The following is a 21,814-nucleotide window of genomic DNA, read 5'->3' as shown; positions in this document are numbered from 1 at the left end:
TCGTGTTGACAATAATCCTCTTTACGTGGTGACCGCTTTTTCTGTAACGCGCCTTCTTTGAAAGATTTTCCTACTGAGAGCTGTGGAAGTCTTCCCATTGAAAGTGGCACTCACAATGTTATTTGACTATGTTTAAACGAGGACCTTGTGAAATGTGAATATTTTTCACCGAAAAATGAGCAAAACGGACTTAATTTTAGTGTCGACTTTAATCAATAAGGATTCACTGGCAGATATATGATGGTTGAAATTGTGTAGGTCGCTGAAAGGCTATATTTTGACAATTTACTCTTTTAAAAAATATAACAATCAAAAGAGCTTTAGAAAATGTTATTTTCAAAGACCGAAATTAGCTGCGGCAAATCCCCTCGTTGTTACAGACATCAGGTGTACTCCATCTTAACATTAGGAAATTGCAGTATGAAGGACACTCCGTATTTTCTTAATTATTTTTACATATCTTTTTGAGAGCGTTAAAGTAACAAACCACAAAAACATATCCTTTCTTTCTCGTATGAGCATATGTTCATACAGATGTCTACTACAACAGGAATAAATTATTTGTTAGTTCATTCCCTCAAAGTTTAGTTTGTTTTGGCATATTTTCAAAATGTCAAAGCAGTCCTAGGCCTTGTATTATACATAACTCGTTCTCTCACTTTGCCTTAAATTCCATATTTTCAAATTTACTTCAAATTATTATACGAAAAAATACTCAAAACAATTATCCCAAACAGAACCCATTTTTTAAAAAGAACATTCAACAGGCTGAATTGTGCAATGACTCATACAGTTGATTGTATGTAATACGATCTAAAATGCACTGATCAAGAAACCAGAAAAACAGCAATAACGATTGCTAGATTCGCAATGAATACCACTGTTACTTCCGGCAAACTCAAGCCAGACTCGATCTCCAGTCGCCAAAACGACAATTGCTGAATTGCTGGACTGATGGTGTACGTTAGACTGACCGTCATAAATTGAAAATACAAGTTGACTGTTCTTTTTCAGCTTTACATAGGGCGTAGACGAATACCTCAAAAAGCTTGCGGTAAAAAAATAGGCACCAGAAACGGAGCACGTGAACACGCCCGATTGCGAATCGTACCCATCGCCCAGATTTGTCTCGATGTTATCAAAGATGATATTGTCACCACTACTACTACTCGAGATACTTGAAGTGCGGTACACGCTGAATGCGACGGCAGAGGGCGGTGTTTTTGTCACAAGGGTAGCATCTCCTGGCTGGCCCTTTTGCCCCCTTTCACCAGGCAGACCCTGGACCCCTTGCTCCCCCTGGTCACCTTTCTGCCCCTCACCGATGTCTCCCTTGCGACCCGCAGGTCCCTGCTTTCCCAGAGGTCCCCGCGTCCCTGGATCGCCTCGATCTCCCTTCCGTCCCTGGTCGCCGGTTTCTCCCTTTGGTCCGGTGAGGCCAAATCCAGGGTCACCTTTGGGGCCAAGAGGTCCTTGAACCCCAAATCCACCTGGATTTCCTGGGATTCCAGGGACGCCTGGTGTTCCGGCCGGGCCTTGGAAGCAAGCACCGCAGCAACTTGATCCCTTCCCAGACAGCAAGCATACGTCGATCCGACGTCGGCAAAGGTCGGCGACGTCGCCCGTGGGCGTACGACGTCGGTCCGACGTCCGAAATGGGTCAGAGATTTCCATATTTGCCTTACGTCGAAAATAGGTAGGACACTTTGGTCATCATAACGTCTGTTTAACGTTGAAAGTTTGACGTCGGTAAGCCGTCAGAATTATAACGTTAATAAGACGTCAAATAAAGGTCATCACATCACGTCGGGAATAGGTCAGACATTTGGGTCATCATGACGTCTGTCTAACGTTGACGATGTTTCGTTGGTAGGCCGTCAGAATTGTAACGTTGGTAAGACGTCAAATAAAGTCAATCACACTACGTCAGCACGGCGTCGAAATCTTGAGTCGAATTAACGTCAGATTATGGTCACATGCTGGACGTTAACTTATGGTCACCAGTTCGACGTCAGATTGGCCTGGCAAATCAGAGGTCATTTGGACGTCACAGTTGTATGGTCATCACTGTGACGTCAGTCTTGCGTTGCACATCTGACCTCAATAGGACGTCAAATTATGGCCAGCACTCCCATGACACAGGACGTCTTTGGAGCCAGAAAGAAAGACGTCTTTGAGACGTTCGGCTTTTTGCCCACGGCCGCTGAAGTACACACTATAGATAACGACCGTTAAAACGACGTCTTTAAGAAAAACTTAACCCTGCGCAGCGTTTACAAAAAATGATGATCAGAACTCGCCAACGGTGGCCCTTTGGGCCACAGGTACTTCCCGGCACTACGCAAGACCCTATTCATGTCAAAACAACAACAAGCCACGTGCCAGACAGTGTCCAGGCAGTTGCCAGACAGTGATAATTGACTGGTGTCTGTGGTTTGCAGCTATGAAGGGAGATGGCTGTGTCAAGTTACGGGTGTCTGTATATGTTTCAATGAGACTTGGCAGGAGGCCTGGTCGAAAGTTTGTTGACACGGCTTGGGCAAAGTTCATTGAACCAGCTGATTTGGCATGGGTTGAATGAGGATTAGATGGAAGGTGACCGTCATTGGCCCTCAATTTTTATTTCTTTTCAAAAAATTCGGTCAACTGTGGCCACATGTCTCTCTGCCCATACTTAAGTACCTTTTTCGGTAGTGGAAAGCCAGCCCTTAAATTTTAACTTTATGCATCCTTTTGCAAAGGGAGCTTTTGCTCACACCCAAGTTAATGGTCGTCAGAAAAAATGAAAGAATGTTGGCGTCGAGTGGTATAATTTCAATTGAGACAATTTGCTTTAATTCAGTTACAAATTAATTAGGGACGGAGCAAAATCAGCTCGTGAAAATGACGGACTATACCTCTTCACCTGAATAATCTCATGTCTACGGAGCTTTTAAAGGGACATAGGTGAAAAAAAAAAATCGAAAAAATCATCGTAAGAATGAAAAAAATCTGCGTTCGAACGAAAAAAAATCTGCGTTCGAACGAAAAAAATCTGCGCTGTTGCTTACAGCAAACAGCAAACAGCTTTTTCGTTCGAACGCAGATTTTTTCGTTCGAACGCAGATTTTTTTTCTTTCTAACAAAGATGTTTTCAATTTTTTTTTTTTCATCTATGTCCCTTTAAAAGCTCCGTACATGTCTGTCCCGTGGGAAAAAAGTTTGTCGTCTGCTTATGTAAACATGCACGAACACATTTTTTTTAAAGCTTTGTAGGTAACAATAGGTTTGCATCTCGATCCCTAGATCCCTAGTTTATGCATGAAGTGCGAGTCAAATTAATTTACATTTGAACTAATTTACTAGTAATTAATTTAAATCAACACCTTACTGAAAGGCATGATGACCGATTTTTGAAAACAGTCTGTGTGAGGCTATAACTAAAAGTAAGAAGACGTTATAATTCTGTTAAATTACCTACGTGTAAAAAAAACCTAAATAACTCTGTTATTTACCAATGGAATTAACCCAAAGTTAAGATCATGTAAACAAGGCATGACGCATTTTATGGAGAGAGTTTCATCAGCTTTGTGTAAGAGGGCGAGATTTAAACGCCATACGCAAAAATAACTCACTTTCAGAATCTGCCACTTTCGACTTGGCGTCCTGCAATGTCGATATAGCGCTGGAAACGGCGGCGGAAGGTGCGTGTTGCTGCCGAAAACTTATGAAGGAAGGCAGGATCACCCCTGATGTCATTGCACAGCTCCTCGATCGTTTGGCGACCGTGAGCAGGTGTGCAATGGCATCAGGTGTGATGCTGCATTCCTTCAGCTGAAGCTTTCGGCCGCAGCACGTGCCTTCCGTCACCGTCGCCGGTGCTGTATCGACATTCGGGTAGTGAGTATTCTTTTCGTATACGGCGTTTAAATCTGACCCTCTTGCACCCAACTGGTGAAACTCGCTCCATAAAATGTATCATGCCTTGTTTACATGATGTGAAATTTTGGCATCATTCTATTGTTGAACAACAGAGTTATTTAGGATCAAAAGTGAAAAATTTAACGAAGTACGAGTGTGCTCATTTTTATTAAGTTTACTTCACAAGGAGTAGATTTTACTAAATGATCACAACATTGTCCGTTTATTAACACCGATTTCTAAATCAGTCTTTGTAATAAGCTCACGTCAGATATAATGGAGGGAAAGACATTATAATCCTGTTCGAAAAGAAAACCTTACCAGTGACATCATCACGGTTGCTTCTTCAGAGAGAGAGAATGAGGGAGCAGCTCAACGAACATAAGATCAGCTTGGATAACATCCACGGGAAAGGCTTTTGAAACGGTGCTGAGACCACTGCTTTGTTTTGCGAAGACGCTTTTCCTTTTTTTGAAAGAAACGTTTAGGAAAATGTTCCGTTCTATGTTAACATAACTGTGTCAAGAGATACCAGCGCACTGGCACTGCAATCGACTGAGGTTTCTACTCGCTTTATATTACAAGACGCGTATCTATACAGCATTGCCTACGAACCTAGCTTCAATGGACGAATTCTTGGAGCATATTTCGACCAAATATAGTCCATTCAGGGGATCATCTAGGGACTAACTCGAAAATGTTAAATCCCAACGTGGATAATATTTGTTTTATTGTAGAGCAGAGAAGATTATTATGTTAAACACACGTGTCATTTTGGGCGTCGAAGCCAGGGACCGTCAGCTACAGAAACATTTTGTAACGTGTTCATTTTTTTTTCGACAAACGAAATGTTGATGTTTATGACAAATTTCGCATATTAACGATAGGTGTAATAATTATGTTCATTAGTTGATTAAAATGTTTTAATAGAACACAAGTTGTACACTTCAATACATAGTTGAGAATTCAATTGCGATGAAAATAAGTGACATTGTCCGCTCCTCAAAAGTAAACTATCTATGCTATTATCCTTTTAAAATATCATGCAATACATCTGTGATAAATGTAATTAACCAAGTGATACAACAATCTACAACTGACAAATTTTCCTCAGTGTTTAAGTCATGTATCTATGTCTGTTATATTCTAGAAAGAGTGGTGCTGTTAGACAGGGCGCCCAATATATAAAATGCAGGTTACAGACTCGTCAGGATACATTGACGATAACGTTCTTTTAATAATAGTGTCGGTGTATTTTGCTGCCAACGACGTAACCGATTTTCTGCAGGGTACATCGTATGATACATGCGCTTCAGATGCTCGTTATGTGTTTTTACATCTACAAACGTTTTACAAACATGAAGTAGCGGTAAATTGTATATGTCATTAAAAATGTGTTACTTCTTACAAATTGGTTACCTTCTAAACACAACCACGTCTGTGTGTTAACATGTAACTTAGGACAGGAGTCAAATCGAGGACGTCCTCGATTAGAAAACGTGTACAAAACCAATGGCAGCTGTTGCAATAACGTTATAAACACAAGTTCGATGATGAGAAACAACAGAAAATCCTCGATTTACACAATAAGCAAACATGTATGTGCGTATTTGTATGGATCAGAAAGTTAGAGAAGTAATTTCAGTTAAGCGAACACAGTTTTACTGATGAGCAAGAAAGATGTTTAACTGTTAATTTCGCTATAACGGAGGGACCACCCCTGCTCTCATTGCCGATAGTTAACAATGGGCAGAATAGGAAACATTCATTCGGGGTATTTGCGCAGCGTTGCGTTAGGCTGCATAGATTAGAAATCCGGAGAAGTAAGAGTACTTGTTTCCCGATTCGCTGTAAATCCCTCTACCACTACTGCCAAACTCCAACCAGACCCTGTCTCCCGAAGTCAAGGAAAGGATCGCTGAATTGCTTGATTGCTGGTAACTGTTGGAATCTGAATCATAGATCGCAAAGATCTTTTCATCGTTTTTTCTCAGTATTAGGTGAGGGTGTGTCGATGAATAGATCCTGTGCACACTAGTCGTGAAAAAGTAGGCACCGGTAATTGAACATGTAAACACGCCAGTTCCCGAATCGTACCCATCTCCTAGATTCGTCTCGATATTGTCAAAGATGATGACGTCACCGGCATCACCGGTGACCCTTGCAGTGCGGTAAGCGCTGAATGCGACGGCAGAGGGCGGTGTTGGTGTCACTATGGTAGCATCTCCTGGTTGGCCCTTTATGCCCTGCTCGCCAGGCAAACCCTGGACCCCGTGCTCCCCTTGGTCACCTTTCTGTCCCTTACCAATGCCTCCCTTGGGACCCGCAGGTCCCTGTTTCCCTGGAGTTCCCTGTAACCCAGGTTCGCCTTGATCTCCATTCTGTCCCTGGTCGCCGGTTTCTCCCTTCTGTCCCTGGTCGCCGGTCTCTCCCTTGGGTCCAGTGAGGCCAAATCCAGGGTCACCTTTGGGGCCAAGAGGTCCTTGAACCCCAATTCCACCTGGATTTCCTGGGATTCCAGGGACACCTGGTGTTCCGGCCTGTCCTTGGAAGCAAGCACTGCAGCAACCGGATAAGCCTTTGGGTTCTTCCTGGGCGATACAATGGCAATTTGAAAGCCACAGCAACAACATCACTGAAATAAGTCCTGATGGTCTTTTTTGTTTCTGTGAAGGGAGGAGAAAATATGTAGATAAAATGTCAAACTAGGTTTTTAATGTTTTCAGGAAAACAGAAATTATCCAAGTTAAATGTTGAAGGTACAGGGGTGTATCATCGCATATCCCTACTCCTACACTTTTCGACCAGGCAGGGACTACAAGCACAGTGACAACAACAACTTTGTGAGCGTGTTGGATGTCTTATTGCTTCAGTTTCACTCTTTTACAATGAATACTTGTAAGCCATAGCAGTACAATCATCGCAAAAACGTACTATTTAGGGCTTGGCCTGTGTACATTTTGGGGGCCAGTTTTACTTAAATTGCAATCTACCACTAACTTTGAAGTATCCCATGCTCTAAAACTAAGAACACGAGTAGGAATACTGTCGAGCACTCTGTGAGTCAAATGGCAATTCTACCAGAGAGGATATCCTTTCGATAAGCTTTACAGTCAGATGGCATGTCAGCTTTAATTGTTATCCATACGATCCAACTGGGATGTAGACACTTTGAAAGGACCTGTCGATCAATTTTTATTGCGATCAGAGTTGCCTATAGATGGGCTTTAGATATCAAAGTAGCCTTTTGACCAGCTCGCCGGCAAAAAGGCTCGTTTATTATCAGCGTGCTGAGCCACCTGGCCACTCGATTAACTTGACGGCAAAGTAGCCTATCAACCAACTTACGAGAAAACTGTCTTGTCCACCACTCACCAGCCAGTTGGGCAGTGGACTAGCATGACAGCTGATTGTTTCTCAACCAGCTTGTAAGCAGACAGACTGATCTGTATGCCAGTTTGCCAGCTAACTGGCCTGCCGATCAGCTTGAGTGACATGTCTGTCGCGCTTCAGGTTTTCCCCAACCGCTTTAAATCTACATTTCCCAAATTGTCTACTCCAGAACGATTTCAAGTCAAAGTCTGGTTCACTAATATCTATCACAAACAAATTACATTCTTGGCTTATTGCATGAAAAAAGGTAGACCTAAAAATAATCTCAGTAAAACATAAGGGCGATAAAGGCAAAGGTCTTCTGAAGGTTAAGTTTCCCAAAACCAAGAATTGTGAACGAAAACGTACCTTTGATGCCATTATGATTATTGTGCAAGTTGAAGTATCTTCGACGTAGATCAGCCTCTTGTTTTGGCGAATGTGGTGAGTGTGCCTGCTGCAGCACCGATCAGAATCTAACCCTGCAGAAGTTCGATCGAGTGAGGCTTTATTCAAACTATGATAGACCAGTGCTTTACTTTTTAAACTACTATGTCAAGATAGGGTTTGAACTGCCAAAATCTGGGCCATGAAGGAAGAATGAAACGGAAGTGACACACGTGGTCCCCCATGACGCAGTCTGCAAACAATTTAGTTGGCTGACGACTGCTACAGTGTATGTTATACCAATACTAACCCTTCCTTAGCTATAGCTAGAGGGAGCTGTATGACACAATTGACATTTGATGCTGCTTAAGGTTTCCGTGAAGAAACAGCTTTGGATATAGGCTACATGTACATGTACAAACAGTTACGGTTTTGCACCGATAACCATCTGTTTATGCAAATAATTAATATTTTGAAAATAAGGACCAGCGTCTTTACACCCCGACCCCCAAAATTTGGTGGGTGGTTAGATGTGTCCCACGAGAGCGTCTTAAGGGGTACTGTCACATTGGGAAAATATGTCCCACAGTTCGGTTTTTTCTGACCGTACCAGAGAAAAGTGAAAGTGTAATGTAGGGAGAGATAATTGGAGAACAATGCGATTACCCCACAAACCTCACCCGCACGTTTGTGTGTAACAAGATGGTGGTGTTGGTGTTGGTGTTGATGGTGGTGGTGGTGTTGTTGTTGTTGTTGTTGTTGTTGTTGTTGGTGGTGGTGGTGGTGGTGGAGGGTGGTCACGTAGCCTGAATCCCACCCCAACTGTCGCAAAGCAGCTCGATTTCGAACTCACATCTTAATCGTCAATAGCATTCATGTGTGGGTCATTCTACGAACTTGGTTCTTGTAAATAATGGTGACTTCAAACGACTTTTATTTCTTGAATAGGTGGTTTACTAATCATAATCACCTTTGGAGAAGGACTGCATTACAGGAACTAGTGGATCAGAATTACACATTCATAGATATCAGATAAAACAAGGAAACGAAAAAAGGTGGATCTCAAATTCATAGAATGATCCGTGTCTATTTCAAGAGAGTTCACGAATAGTCTTTATTATTTGTAGAGGTTGAGAACGACACCTAAACATAAATGTATGTTAACAATTTGTAATGCATAATTTTAATGAAAAATTAAAGTAACATATAGATATAAGACATGCAGGAAGCGAAGCGAGGCTCAATGGTATACAGTATTTTAAGTAATCTCATTTTTGTAAAAGATAAAAATCCTCAATACTATTATATAGCATAAATGTAAGTTTTATAATTAACTCTCGATCCACTCTAGTATGATTGTCAATACCTCTTTCTATAATTCTAACGTAGCTCTCTTCTGCCATTTCATACTGAAACATATTGAAAATAACATCCCCACAAAGGGTTGTTTTCAATGATGTATAGCTATCACAAAATAAGAACATTCCCGTTTTTTCCCATAAGACATTGTTTCCCACTTCGAAGGGGCTTACTTACGTGCACCAAAAATGTGATTCAAATAACTTAAATCAAATGAACGCGTGTATGTTTATATACACGTGCGCATGTCTGATATTCGGGCATCAGGATCTAAGAAAAACAGGATCTTAGTCAACTCTCCTTCGATAACGTTGCTGATTTTACAAATATGGGATAGCCTACAGGCACCAAAACTGCTGTTTACATCTCGCGAATCAGGAAACCAGAAAATCGTGAGAGTTTATTGGGATTTCCATTGATAGTTTGACCTGAGTTGCGGGTCTCGAGCCAGACCGTATCGTGTGCGGCTAAGACAGTGACAACTGAATTGCTGGGCTGGTGGTGGTAGCCTGGATGATTGTCGTACACCCCTAGGATTGTATTTCGATTCTTTCTCAGGATTGCCCAAGGTGATGCTGTTGAACCTAAAGTCATGAGGCTAACCGTGAAGTAATACACACCCGGGATCGAACACGTGAAAACGCCAGTTTGAGCATTGTATCCAGCTCCAACGTTTGCTTCAACTTCTCAGTAACTCGTCTTGACATCATGGGCGCGTCGCCAGGATTTTTTGTGGGGGGACTTAATCTCCCAAAATCAGTGTGCCTTCTCTAGGATATTCTCATTTTATCATTTTCCACCCCCATTATTAAAAGTATAATTGTCATAATTGTTATTGGGTCTCAGAGCGGGGGGGGGGGGGGGGGGTTCACCTTAATTTTAATATATTTCAATGAACAAAACTGAGTCAGAGGTAGGGGGTTGGCCCACCCCCACCCCCCTCTGGATCCGCGCCTGCACATGGACTATAAAAGCAAAGGTCTTGTGAATATTAGGTTTCGCAGAACAATTAATTATGAACAAAAAACGTACCTTTTACGCGATTATTGTACGCAGGTTGAAGTGTTCTTAGTCCCTGATCAGCCTTTTGTTTTGGTTAATGTGATGAGTGGGCCTAATGCATCACCGATCAGAATCTAGCCCCTGTTGAAGTTCGAGCGTAGCTTTAATAAAATACAACCTATAACCAGCGCTTTACTGTTTATAAATGCTATACCAAGATAGGGGTTTGAACGGTCAACATCTGGGTCATGAAAGAAACAAGGGAAGTGACACACGTGGTCCCCCGTGACGAGCAGTCTGCAAACAATTTGGTCGCACCTGACGACTGACATTACACCAATACTGTGTTACACCATTACTCACCCTTCCCATGGAGCAGCTACAGGGGAGCGGAATGACACCATTTGACGTTTGGTGCCGCTTTCTGTGAAGAACTAGGTTGGATAGTCATGTACACGTACACATTGGTTACGGCTTTGCACCCATAACCGTCTGTTTATGCACGTAATTAAAATGTTCAATGTGAAGCCTAGCCCCTCCCCCCTCTTCTTGTGGAAGTGTGTCCCCAAGGGGTACCGGGTAGTTATTAAGGGGTAGTCGCACAAAGGGAAATATGGTACCCCACTATGTCCCCACAGGACACAGAATTACCGTCCACACCTGCACACTTGTTTGGTTACATCGGACGATTTTGTATAGAATTCGGGAAACAAATATATAATTAGCATATAAGAAGTTACAAATGATACCAATTACAAGATTAGTTAATGATTACATATTTCTGTAAACATTTTTCATGCATTATTTTACAAATGAAGTTTAAAGGGAATATACAACATTTGCAAACATTGGAAAACAAAACTACCAAATTTTTACGAAATAGCTTACCAGGATATTGGTAAATGAAAGTCTGAAGCATCCTGTAAAATTATGGCACCTGGTGTGAAATCATTTCCAAGAAAAGTGGTATTTTGTATAAATTTCCAACAGTGGTCGGCCGACCACCGTTGGAAAAACCTAACTATTTTTCAACTACTGCTCCAAATTACCCTCTTTTTTTTGGTCCAAATTTTGTTTGCTATTGGTTCCATGTTCATGAATGGGTGCAGACCAGCTAGATTGGTTTCCTTATATACCCTTCAATTTTCCGGCATCTATATTTTGATGCATTTTATCTTAAGTGGAGTCAGGGAACCAGACTACTTGAACATTTTTGTGTTTCCTGTTTTTTCCAGCATTTTCGAACACAAAACATCAAACTTGTCAGTGTAACAATAGTTGATCTATTATACTTACCCCTCAAATAGTTCATTTCTGTAGATTACAGCAAAAGCCATTGATGTACATTCCCTTTAACCAAAATTACATTGAGATGCCACATTATAAGACATGCACAAAGTGATGCTCGACGGTAAACAGTGGTAATTAAGCTCCATTCTGTAAAGGATTGTAGTAAAACCCTCAGTAATATAAAACACATTGATAAATAAAATAAGTGTGACAATCAATTCTCGGCTCTAAATCAGTAATGCCTGTATCTTGCAAACTGTTGTCTGCAATAAAACAAAGAATTTAATTATGGCCCTCTTCTGCCACTTGATCACAGATTTTCTCTTAATAAAAGTGAGAGTGTTTACAAACATTGCCTTATTCCTAAGGTTACAGTTTCTCCTTTGTAGGAGCTGAACTACTGCGTGAACCGAAAAGATGCACGTGTGTATATGCCCAATATAATTCGAACAACTTGGGTTTTTCACGTTTTACCACCAACAAAGTATGTCCATGAAAAACAGAAACGTAGTGTTTCAAATCCCTCTAAATAATTGTCGCAGGGCTTGCTTTTATATTACTCTCCATTGAAATGTTGCTGATTTAGCAAATGTTTGGATAAAAGGATAGCTGTTTAGGCCTACATGTCCATCTCGTGAATCAGAAACCCAGAAAATCGTGAGAATTTATTGCTACCTCCATCAATACTTGCACTGGCGCTGCTGGTCTCGAGCCAGACCGTATCGCCCGCTGCTAAGACAGTGACAACTGAATTGCTGGGCTGGTGGTGGTAACCCGGATGATTGTCGTACACCCCTAACAGAGAAGAATTCCCATTCTTTTGCAGTTTTACCCGAGGCCTTGTTGAATAACTCAGACTCATGAGGCTGACCGTGAAGTAATACACACCCGGGATCGAACAGGTGAAAACACCCGTTTGGGCGTTGTATCCGGCTCCAACGTTCGCTTCAACTACGCCAAATACAATGGTATCGCGGCCGGTAGTACCGATAAATGTGGATCCCAAGGAGGCACTAAATGCGACGACAGATGCCGATGTTGACCCCGTTTCCCCCTGCTCTCCTTTCCTTCCAGTTGAACCTCGCAGGCCCGGAGATCCAGATTGTCCTCGGACTCCAGTCAAGCCTTGATCACCTTTGGGTCCCGCAGGCCCAAGTTTCCCGGGAGCTCCACGGATCCCTGACTTGCCTTGATCTCCCTTCTGTCCCTGGTCGCCAAACCCTCCCTTGGGTCCCGGGAGTCCGAACCCAGGGTCACCTTTTGGGCCTATTGGTCCTGGGGGACCGTTGACGCCAGGGACGCCGGGTATTCCTGGATGACCCGCTTGACCTTGACAACAGGTGCATGACCATTCGGGAGATGATCCTTCCGGTACATTCGTTGGTACAAAACTGCCGTATGCGCCGACTAAAAACACACCGACGATTGCGAAATATTTGCAGTTAATCTGTAGGAAGAAATTTAATACATGCAATTATAATTCCGAAGAGAAGAACTACCTAATCACCTTACTTGTTCACGAAAATCTGAAACAAACCGAGCCAATCACGTGTGACCCTGACCAGGATTAAATACTTTGAACATAATACATGTAACAGTGGATTTACCGGGCTATATATCGGTGACAGTCCGATTGTCTGAAGGTTCGATAGCACGAAAGTGTTTTAGTCCGAATGGCCTTTTAATCCGAAAATAGAAAAAGGGTTATTAATCCGAAGGCTCGATAGTCCGAATAGACGATAGGGTTCGATAGTCCGAACAGATGATAATGTTAGTTATTCCGAATTGACAATAATGCTCGATAGACCGGATGGAAAATATGGTTCATCAGTCTGACACTTCGGACTATCGGACCATACTGTTGATTCGGACTATCGATCTTTTCTATCGGATCTTTTTGTCAATTCGGAGTAATGAACCTTCGGACTAGCGAACAATATTTTCGTTTCGGACTATTGAACCGTCGGACTACTTAACCTTCTAATTGCGGAAAACCGATCACTGAACCGTCGGATTATCGGACATTCGGACTTTCGGGCGGATCCCGTAATATCGCCACGACGGTGCACAATATGCCACATAAACGTATTATGCCAAATAATATGCCAAATTATAAAAATGTAAGAACTTGTTTTTCGACATGTGGGCTACCTAGTTAATCTTTATACTTAAAGCATTTGCATATTTTAAAGTTTCACCATTTTGGTCGAGCGCACTCTCAAATCTCAAATAAAAAAGAATTTAAAAAATCACTCACATACCAGCGCGAAAGCTAAAGTGAAAGACATTCGTATAGTAACATTAATTCAATCAAATAGATTGATTTTCCACTATCTTATTTCAAAAACAATCTAACGGAGTAATTGTTCGCTTTCAATGGGGGGTGGGGTGAATGTTAATTCTATATACCGCCTGGAAGTGATTGTTCATATTGCAAAACAAATCTCTCTTAATTCCGTAGGCCTACTCACCCGAGAAGCCATTCTTGGGGCGTGATGGGCCGAGCTGTTTTAGTATTTAGAAACTATTGTTGTGCATAAAAAATCACTGTTGGAACTGACTGTTCAAGTACCGCTGGTAAATGTGAGCAGTTGTGAGCTGAGATTGTATTTTTATACCATTTTGGAATGAAATGCTAGAATTCTGGCCCCTGTACCAGTTTCACTGGCCTCGACAGGGGATTCGATCCCTTGGCATTTAGTGTCCTAGAAATTACTGACCCCGTTTCAACGGAGAAATCACTTTAACAAAATGCACACAAGAAAACAAAAACGTAACAAAGTCTTGCACCCTGGCTGTTTAAACATCAACTTCGTTTATATTTTGTCGCTCTGACAAGGCACTGTTTTAAGTCTCAGATTAACCGAAAGCCCAAGGGATTATCTTTACATTGCCCTGAAATGTGCATACTGTTGAGAACACCTTACAGGGAAGACTACAAGTGAGAACGCGCTTCCGTTTTGAACGCTGATATTAAAACAAAAACATTAAACACAGTCAGTATACCTCGTCTTGACTGACACAGCATTGAATGACTCAACGGAGGTGCACTACCGTGCGTAAAAACTTGATGTTTCAAAGCCGGTAGCCCCGATTCGTAGCTTAGCATTCAACCGATTTAATCAACAAATGAAGAATTCATCGATAGTTGGCCTCCATAAACAAATTCAACAAGCTCGAGATGATCTCAGAAGCTGGGGACTCCAAACTAATTGGTGTTACACTTTGCGTGAAATGTGTTCGTGACATCGAAGGATCAAAAAGCAACGTCGCTATGAACGCTTGGCTAGCTAGCTAGCTAGCTGCTAGCTAGCTAGCTAGCTAGTTAGTTAGTCCGCAGCTAAAAACAAACCAACAAACAAGAGGGAAAAACAAACGTCAAAATATGTAAAACGAAGCAATGTAGGGAACAATGACTTTGTTAAAGAAAATAAACAAAATCCCAGGCCAAATTTACTTCAGTCATCAATGCGATGGAGGCAATCTAATTTAAAAAGTATGTTTTCCGTTCAGCAACATACCTTTTTATGACCTGCTTTCAAAATGTTTTTTGAACGGGTAAAGTCAGCTAAGCCGCCCCCCCCCCCCCCCGTTTGGGGTGGGGAATGTATGGTGGAGAAGTACCACAGACATGTAACCCATTATGATTTTAACGTATTGACAGGATGTGTGAGCAATTATCTCGAGGGGATATGAACCTGTCAAGGAAGCAGCCTGTAATCCATAATTTCGGATCAAGAACGAACCTTCCCCAAACGATCAGCCGCTGACTAATGTTATGACACTAGTAAAATTGGGCAAAAAATATTAACGGAATGGTATTCTCATATTATTGCCTTAGATTGCACGAGAAGGTATCGTGATTTCAGGTTTTTTTGGTGAGGCAGGGGTATGCCATAACTTCATTCAACTTGCTCTCCCTTCATATCAAACCCTCTTGTTTCGTGAAAGCTAGGTTCACTATACAAACAGAGGCGAAAAAAGTCTTGTTTTGAATTGAAATTTCGTCTATTTATTGGTCATTATTATTCAACAAGTCTGTTGAATATCATGAGAAAACGTCAAATAATAAAACAAATACAATAGCCAAAATAATGCACTGTTATTAAGCCCGGAAAAATACCCTATTATACAACCAGGCTTGAGATGATGTGTATTTATTTATACAAAGTGGACGTTGCACCCGGGTTGCATATCTCTTCACCAATTGTCCTTTTTGATGGTTATCAGTCACCTTATAACACTGTATAAACTTTGTTCATACTTAGTTCATACTTGCACCTACTGGCCTTGTAGGTACCATTGTGTATGAGTCTGCTGGAGGACTACTGTATTTACTGACGAATGTCAGTTTTCACATGGAGTTCCATGGTTTGCTTTAGGTTCGAGACTGCGTGAGGAGGGCGAACCTTTGCTATTTGGTAGCCTAGACACCGGATGGTACTTGTTAAATTTGGCAATCGAACTGAGTTTGAATCAGATTTGACTTGTAAATCGACACTGAAGATGGTGGAGAACGCGAGTTATGTTTATATGTGGTCCCTGCAGAATCACAACTCGTCAGGTGCTCGGACCTCTGCGGTCGCTTCCCGCCCACCACCACTCTCGCCCCTTGATGCTCAACCTCGCAGTAGTACCTCACCGTTCGACAATGCATCGTGGGCCATTCTGCGCCACGCCTCAGCCGCTGCAGTGAGCAACAAGTGCGCCAGCGCTGCCAACGGCATCACGTTCGCCTACGAGCCCTTAGCGGCGTCTGCCATGTGCGGGCCTACGGGCAAACTACCCGAGGTTGACCTCCGAGGGTCACTAGAAGACGGAGCGGATAAACTCCAGCTCGTGAAACCCAGTCCTGGGTTCGACTTCAGCTCCTGGTCCCTAGCCACCAATGCCTGGATACGACAGAAAGCTCTGGATGCCTTGTTTCCGCACGACAGGCTTGTCTACAAGGATGTGTCCTCATCTCTAAACTCCAAATACGAGTCCGTTTTCTGAGGAGACTTTGGAGACTTTGCATCCAACATAAAACCTCGGGTGCATCGGTCTATCAACCCTCAAAGTTAGAAATAGCCAAGAACCACAACTGATCATCACTCCAATAAAACTTTATGATCTTCACTTCGCTTTTTGAAGAACAAGGAAGCGGAACTATTCTCATTTGTTTTTATCAAGACAAAAACAGGTTTCCTCATTCCTTCAGAAAATTGGAACCGAACCATTGGATTACTAATGCTGATGTTCTCTTCAAACTATTGATCACATCATCACCTCGTGCCAAGTCTTCCGTTCCAATCATGGACCCAAAAAGAAATCTTTTCGGCGGTGAACACTGTTTGTATAGCGCACCCTCTTTTGAAATAAAACATTTGTTGGCTCAAAATTTTCGAGATAAACACGCTACATTGCAGGTTTTATTTTGATGTTAAATTATATTTTAGTGTTCAACGATTTCTCTTGATATTCAACAGATTTCAATAATTTGTTACGACCAATAGTTGTCATGCAGAAACAGGACTAGTGTGTTGTTTTGTTCTATGAAAGTTGACTCTTATAAGCACTTTCACGGTAATATGCGCCATCGTGTTCACGGGGCAAAAAGAACACACGTTGCTAGACATGGGCGAATTTTGGAATGAGCGCTCGATGACTTGGAAACGCAAACGTTTTCGACTGACGATGCGTACACAGCAACGCTTGTAAATTTTCCCCGTAAGCAAGATGGTGCACTATCGTGAAAGTGCTTATTCGGATTGCATTTTTCGCGTTTAACATATTGCTACATTGCTTTCATTGAAATAGTTTAATTTGTTTTCACGATTTCTCTCCATATTCAACAGATTTTGTATTATATGTTACAACCAATAAATAGACTAAGGTTAGATTAACTAAAATTTTACACTTATCGAATGGAAACGAGTGAGTTGTTTTGTTCCCCGAAAGTGGACTTTAATTCGGAATGCATTTTTGTGTGCTGTACACACTACTCTGCATACATTATAAATATATTTTTTGTCCAAATAAATACAACAGGTATTAAACGATTGACTTATTGTCCATTACAAAAAAAAAACACCAAGTAATTATTATGACATGTGTGATACTCAGATTATTCCCCCGCCCCAGCAAAAAGTCTATTCGTGACTTATACCCTATAGACTACGGAGCGACTAAAGGGACATTCAATATAACAAATACAATACATTTCTTACGCACGATATATTTATATTTCGTCAGCATGAGATAATTCTCGTGCACACGAGTTAATTTTTTTCTGCGCACGAGATGATTATTTCGAGCTCGCGAGATATCTCGTGAGATAATTACACGAGTTAATAACTGTCGATCGCGCGGTCCACTGGCCTGCAGTTACAGACAATAAAGTGGTTATTTTTTTGTGTCACGTCGTCTACTTTCGTGCACATTGTTGTGGCCATGCTTTTATGTACAAACAGGTAAGCCAAGCGGGTACACTGATGCTTTCAAACGATGTTAGTCTCTGGCTAGGTTTTTCTTTAGAAAAAATGCCGGTGACGTCGTAACATATTAGAGCGCCTTCTAGCGGCAGGTTGAAAATGTTTACAATTAATTTTCAGTTGATTATTGTTGCAAAGTTTGCGGTAATCGTTTCAAAATTAATATATATGATGTCCTTTTTGCAGAGAACACTTGTGCGCGAAACAAATGATGACATTAGATCGGAACTTAGAATGAAAAGTCTTTACCTTTGAAAATTTCTGAAAAAGTCAAACCTGAGAGATATAATCTTGATTTTTCTTCTAAATGTCAATATAAAAGTAGGTCTGACACGGTTTAGAAATAACCTCTCAAATAACATGAACATCAAAGCTCTTTACATAGTCTGCCGTACCGTAGATATTGTGAACAATAATGTGTAATGAAACAAATTTACACAATAACAAGTTCTTGGTCAATATTATTTGCATGTAATTTACATTTAACAAAATATTGCAATTACATGTAGTCAGGTTATTTATTGAAATTCACTCAATCGTACAATGATTTAACATAGAACGTGTGGAGAAGACTAGTCTCATTTCAAGGCTTGATCATGTAAGGGATTTCAGAAATTGAGAGCTCAAACTCAGTATGACAAAGAAGCATGTGAATCAGAGAGCTTTGTTTGTATATCAAATTGAACATTATTCAACATGATTGAGCATGGACGAGCAAAGCATACTCTTGAAAAACGTGAAATGTGAAAAAGCCACATGATCTGTTAATCAAACAGACGTAGCTCTACTTTTGTTAATTGATTGTCCTAATGTCTTGGACAAACCAACAGAATTTCATCAGGAAATATAAATAAATTAATTTAATACAACCCACCCCGCAAAAATAAATGTGGTCAGTGTAAACGTCTATGGAACAAACACAACATACCCCTTGTCTAAAAACAACTCTAGCAATACCACATGTATCGAACTGAAATTACACCTGGTGATTTCACATGATATATAACACCAGCCGCTTGAATGTCAAGAGAAATTATCAAACTAAAGAATTAGTATAACAAAACAATGTAGTGTGTTAATGCGAAAAACGCAATCCCATTTGAAGTCAACTTTAATTGATCAAAATAATTACGCTCGTTGTGTACACAATAACTCGAGAAACACCTGTTGTGTTGAAGAGAAATTTGGTTAGTTGTTTGGTGCTGGTGTCATAGACAAACCTGCAAAATGTCAAAAGGAAATATAAACAAATTAATTTAAATACCCCCCAAAAAATAGAGTGTGGTCAGCGCAAAAAAAAATCCCCCAAAAGAGTCAAATTTAATGGAACAAACACAACTTACTCGTTGTCAAACAATAACTCTAGAAATATCTCTGAACTGAACTTACATCTGGTGATGTAACACGATAAAGAACTAATGTAATAAAGAAATAATGTTTTAGCGTAATTAACGAACGGTGGATTATGTGTCTCGAACTTTGGTTATCATGTAGAGTACATCATAAAACGTTAGAATATCCAAAAAAAATAGATTACTTAAAATCTCGTTTTTTTACGGATTTGTCACTTCGTCAAAACTGTAACGAATTTGCGCCCCTGTGGCAGCCCTACAAAATGGCGCTGAAAGGTTACAAACGAAATACAATGTACAGTCTATTCTTGTACCATCTATATACCTAGTCGTTATTAATGGCAACCAGCCAGCGCTTTTGAGCGTATGTTCATTCTTCAATCAACACCTTGAAATTTCCAGCTTGTATTACGTCACCTGGTTCTGTCCAGAATAAAAAAAAACACTCTAAGGCCAAAAAAAAAAGTCTCCGGTTTCTGGTATGCGCGCGCGTCGCCATAGCCATGCGCGTCGGCAAAATGAATTTTTTTTTTTCAATGAAAGATGATGTCTCAAAACCGCCAAACTCACTGGTTTGACTGGAATTCTGCTGCTGCGCAATTTCAACGTGTTTTTAGATGGGGTTATGATCGAGAATAAGCTTTATGTGGCCTCTCTGGACTCCCATATATTGCACTAAGTTTAGTCGGGCACCATTTGCAGTCATCAGCCGACATTAGAAGCAAAAAAGTCGGGTAAAAAAAAAAAAAGCCGCGTTGCCGCACCACTTTTTGGACAAGCTCCATACCAGAAACCGGAGACTTTTTTTTTTGGCCTAAACACACATGTCTGTATTAGTGTTGTGTCAAAACAAACATGTTCACTTAATATTGCCACTACAGCATTTAAAAAAAATGTTGTCCAGCTTGACACGTCACGTATAAAATTGGCATTATTCAGATTATGCATTTTTGATGAACAAGGCCCTTGTCTTTGGGCAAATGTCAAGTTGCACGACCTTGGAAATGCAAATATATGTGTACCGTACCGGTAATCCGCCGTGGTTTTACGAATGAATCAGACAACCCATAACCATAATGATCGAGCGTCTGAATGTCATGTACCAACATAACACCGTGCCATCCTCATACATATTCAAATCCATATCATTATTTCCAATCCAGACTAATTTATGTTCAGTTTTGTAACCGTGATTACTATGCATGATGATAAACTATGCATAAATGAGTAATGCATGACGTTACAGTGCGCGTGATATTTTATACCTCTATGGAAGAAGATGCATCAGCACCAGTCCTTAGCCGATCTAAATTAAGGTTCGTTTCTTATATTTTACCTCTTTTTAACTGTTGCTATTTTGGGGGTGTTCATTTTTTTGCATCGATTAATTAGGGCCACTTCTTCTTATGCCTTCATTTGTTTTGGCTATCAGGGTAGTTTCATTGATGGTATAATACGAGACGATGCGGCTAAGTGCCTCATGCAGTTTACGGCACCAGTATGTCGTATACTTAAATGTCGTTTTTAGGCACAAGTAATCAGCCGGAAAATCCGCTCCATTTTCATTCTTCGGACTCAGCTTCAATAAAAGACAGTTATCAGATGAGAGTGTGAACCTTTAACTGATTTTTCGGTCAAATCTGTTCCAACATCCGTTCTTTGTGTAAGGCATACAAATAAAGGGTTGGTTCCATAAAATGTGGGGCCCAATGAATTGTGGTGTCCCTTTTTACATTGTGATATTTGTCTTCTTACTATTTCCAATTGTGAAAAATAAACCGTAGGCCTACAACTGATTTTAGTTGCTCAAATTATAGTACTTGTACCTAAATTATCTTGTTTAGCAACAGATGAAAAACCACAGTGTGGGTATCCTAAATAGTTCACGGCTTGCGTAGGCATATAAAGGGACACGTGAAACCGTGAATGAGTTTTGGTATGGTATTTTGGCATTTCTAGAGTAAATAATGTTTGATTTTGGCTACAATTAATGAGGAATGTCAATATCTTTAAGTTAGACTGAAACTTATTATTGAATCCCCTGTCAATCAATTTTTCATTTTTGGTCAAAATGTCGCGAGCTGGTATACCCTAATTTATGGAATAACCCATAATGCACTCGGAAAAAATTTGGGCGTCATTATTTTATGCAAATGCAGGCATAGACAGCAAAAATATATAAATGTACTGAATTCTATTTTCGGATTTCACCCCGAAAATAAATGATTTCCTTTTGAACTTGCTATTTTTTTCTTATAGCATTAAGAAATATTTAATTCTGAAATGAGGCTAATGCACGGAAAAAATCTTAGCTATTGAGTAATTTTTCGATCCATTTGGAATAGTTTGTGAACGTGAGCTACATGCTATAAAGATCCTAAAAAGATAGAATGGTTTCCGTCCCTATCAGCATCGATAATGTAGAGATTGAACCAGTCGATATTGCTCGCTCAGCGGATATGTTTGCAGCACTTTTACTGAGCGTTGCAGACGCCTGAAACAGAAAAATAAAGTTTTCCGTTAAATAAACAAGTTTAAAATTATTACAAATAACCGTTAACCCAAAACTCCGATTTGTTCAGTACACCATACAGTAGGTGTTGGACACCATTTAAAAAAAATGTCTTTTGCCGATTGAAAAACAACTCTAGGTTAAATCTGAAGCAGTTAATCTGAAGC

The 21,814-nt window shown here is 40.7% G+C and overlaps 1 protein-coding gene across 1 annotated transcript; it reads right to left on the bottom strand.

Annotated features, from left to right (window-relative positions):
* Positions 1–813: 813 nt before the first annotated feature.
* Positions 814–13,793, bottom strand: LOC119729733 (collagen alpha-1(X) chain-like). The gene is made up of 5 exons (XM_038202489.1): positions 13,782–13,793; positions 11,986–12,757; positions 6,717–6,739; positions 5,703–6,566; positions 814–1,680 (listed from the first exon to the last, which is right to left on the bottom strand). The coding sequence occupies exons 1-5, from the start codon at positions 13,791–13,793 to the stop codon at positions 814–816; spliced, it is 2,538 nt and encodes an 845-aa protein (XP_038058417.1).
* Between the last annotated feature and the right edge of the window lie 8,021 nt (positions 13,794–21,814).

Source organism: Patiria miniata, unplaced genomic scaffold, assembly GCF_015706575.1.
Source record: "Patiria miniata isolate m_02_andy unplaced genomic scaffold, ASM1570657v1 HiC_scaffold_1, whole genome shotgun sequence".
Lineage (NCBI taxonomy): Eukaryota > Metazoa > Echinodermata > Asteroidea > Valvatida > Asterinidae > Patiria > Patiria miniata.
The sequence above is the reverse complement of the archived record's forward strand: the minus strand, read 5'-3'. Positions and strand labels throughout refer to the sequence as shown.

Bases quoted from the DNA above. Each gene is read 5' to 3' on its own strand.
- LOC119729733 (XM_038202489.1), bottom strand. The intron at 6,740-11,985 runs GTAGCAATAAAT...ACGCTCACAAAG, and splicing joins CAGTGCAAGTATTGATGGAG to TTGTTGTTGTCACTGTGCTT. The intron at 1,681-5,702 runs GCAGCCTAACGC...TTTCGACGTAAG, and splicing joins TCTCCGGATTTCTAATCTAT to GCAAATATGGAAATCTCTGA.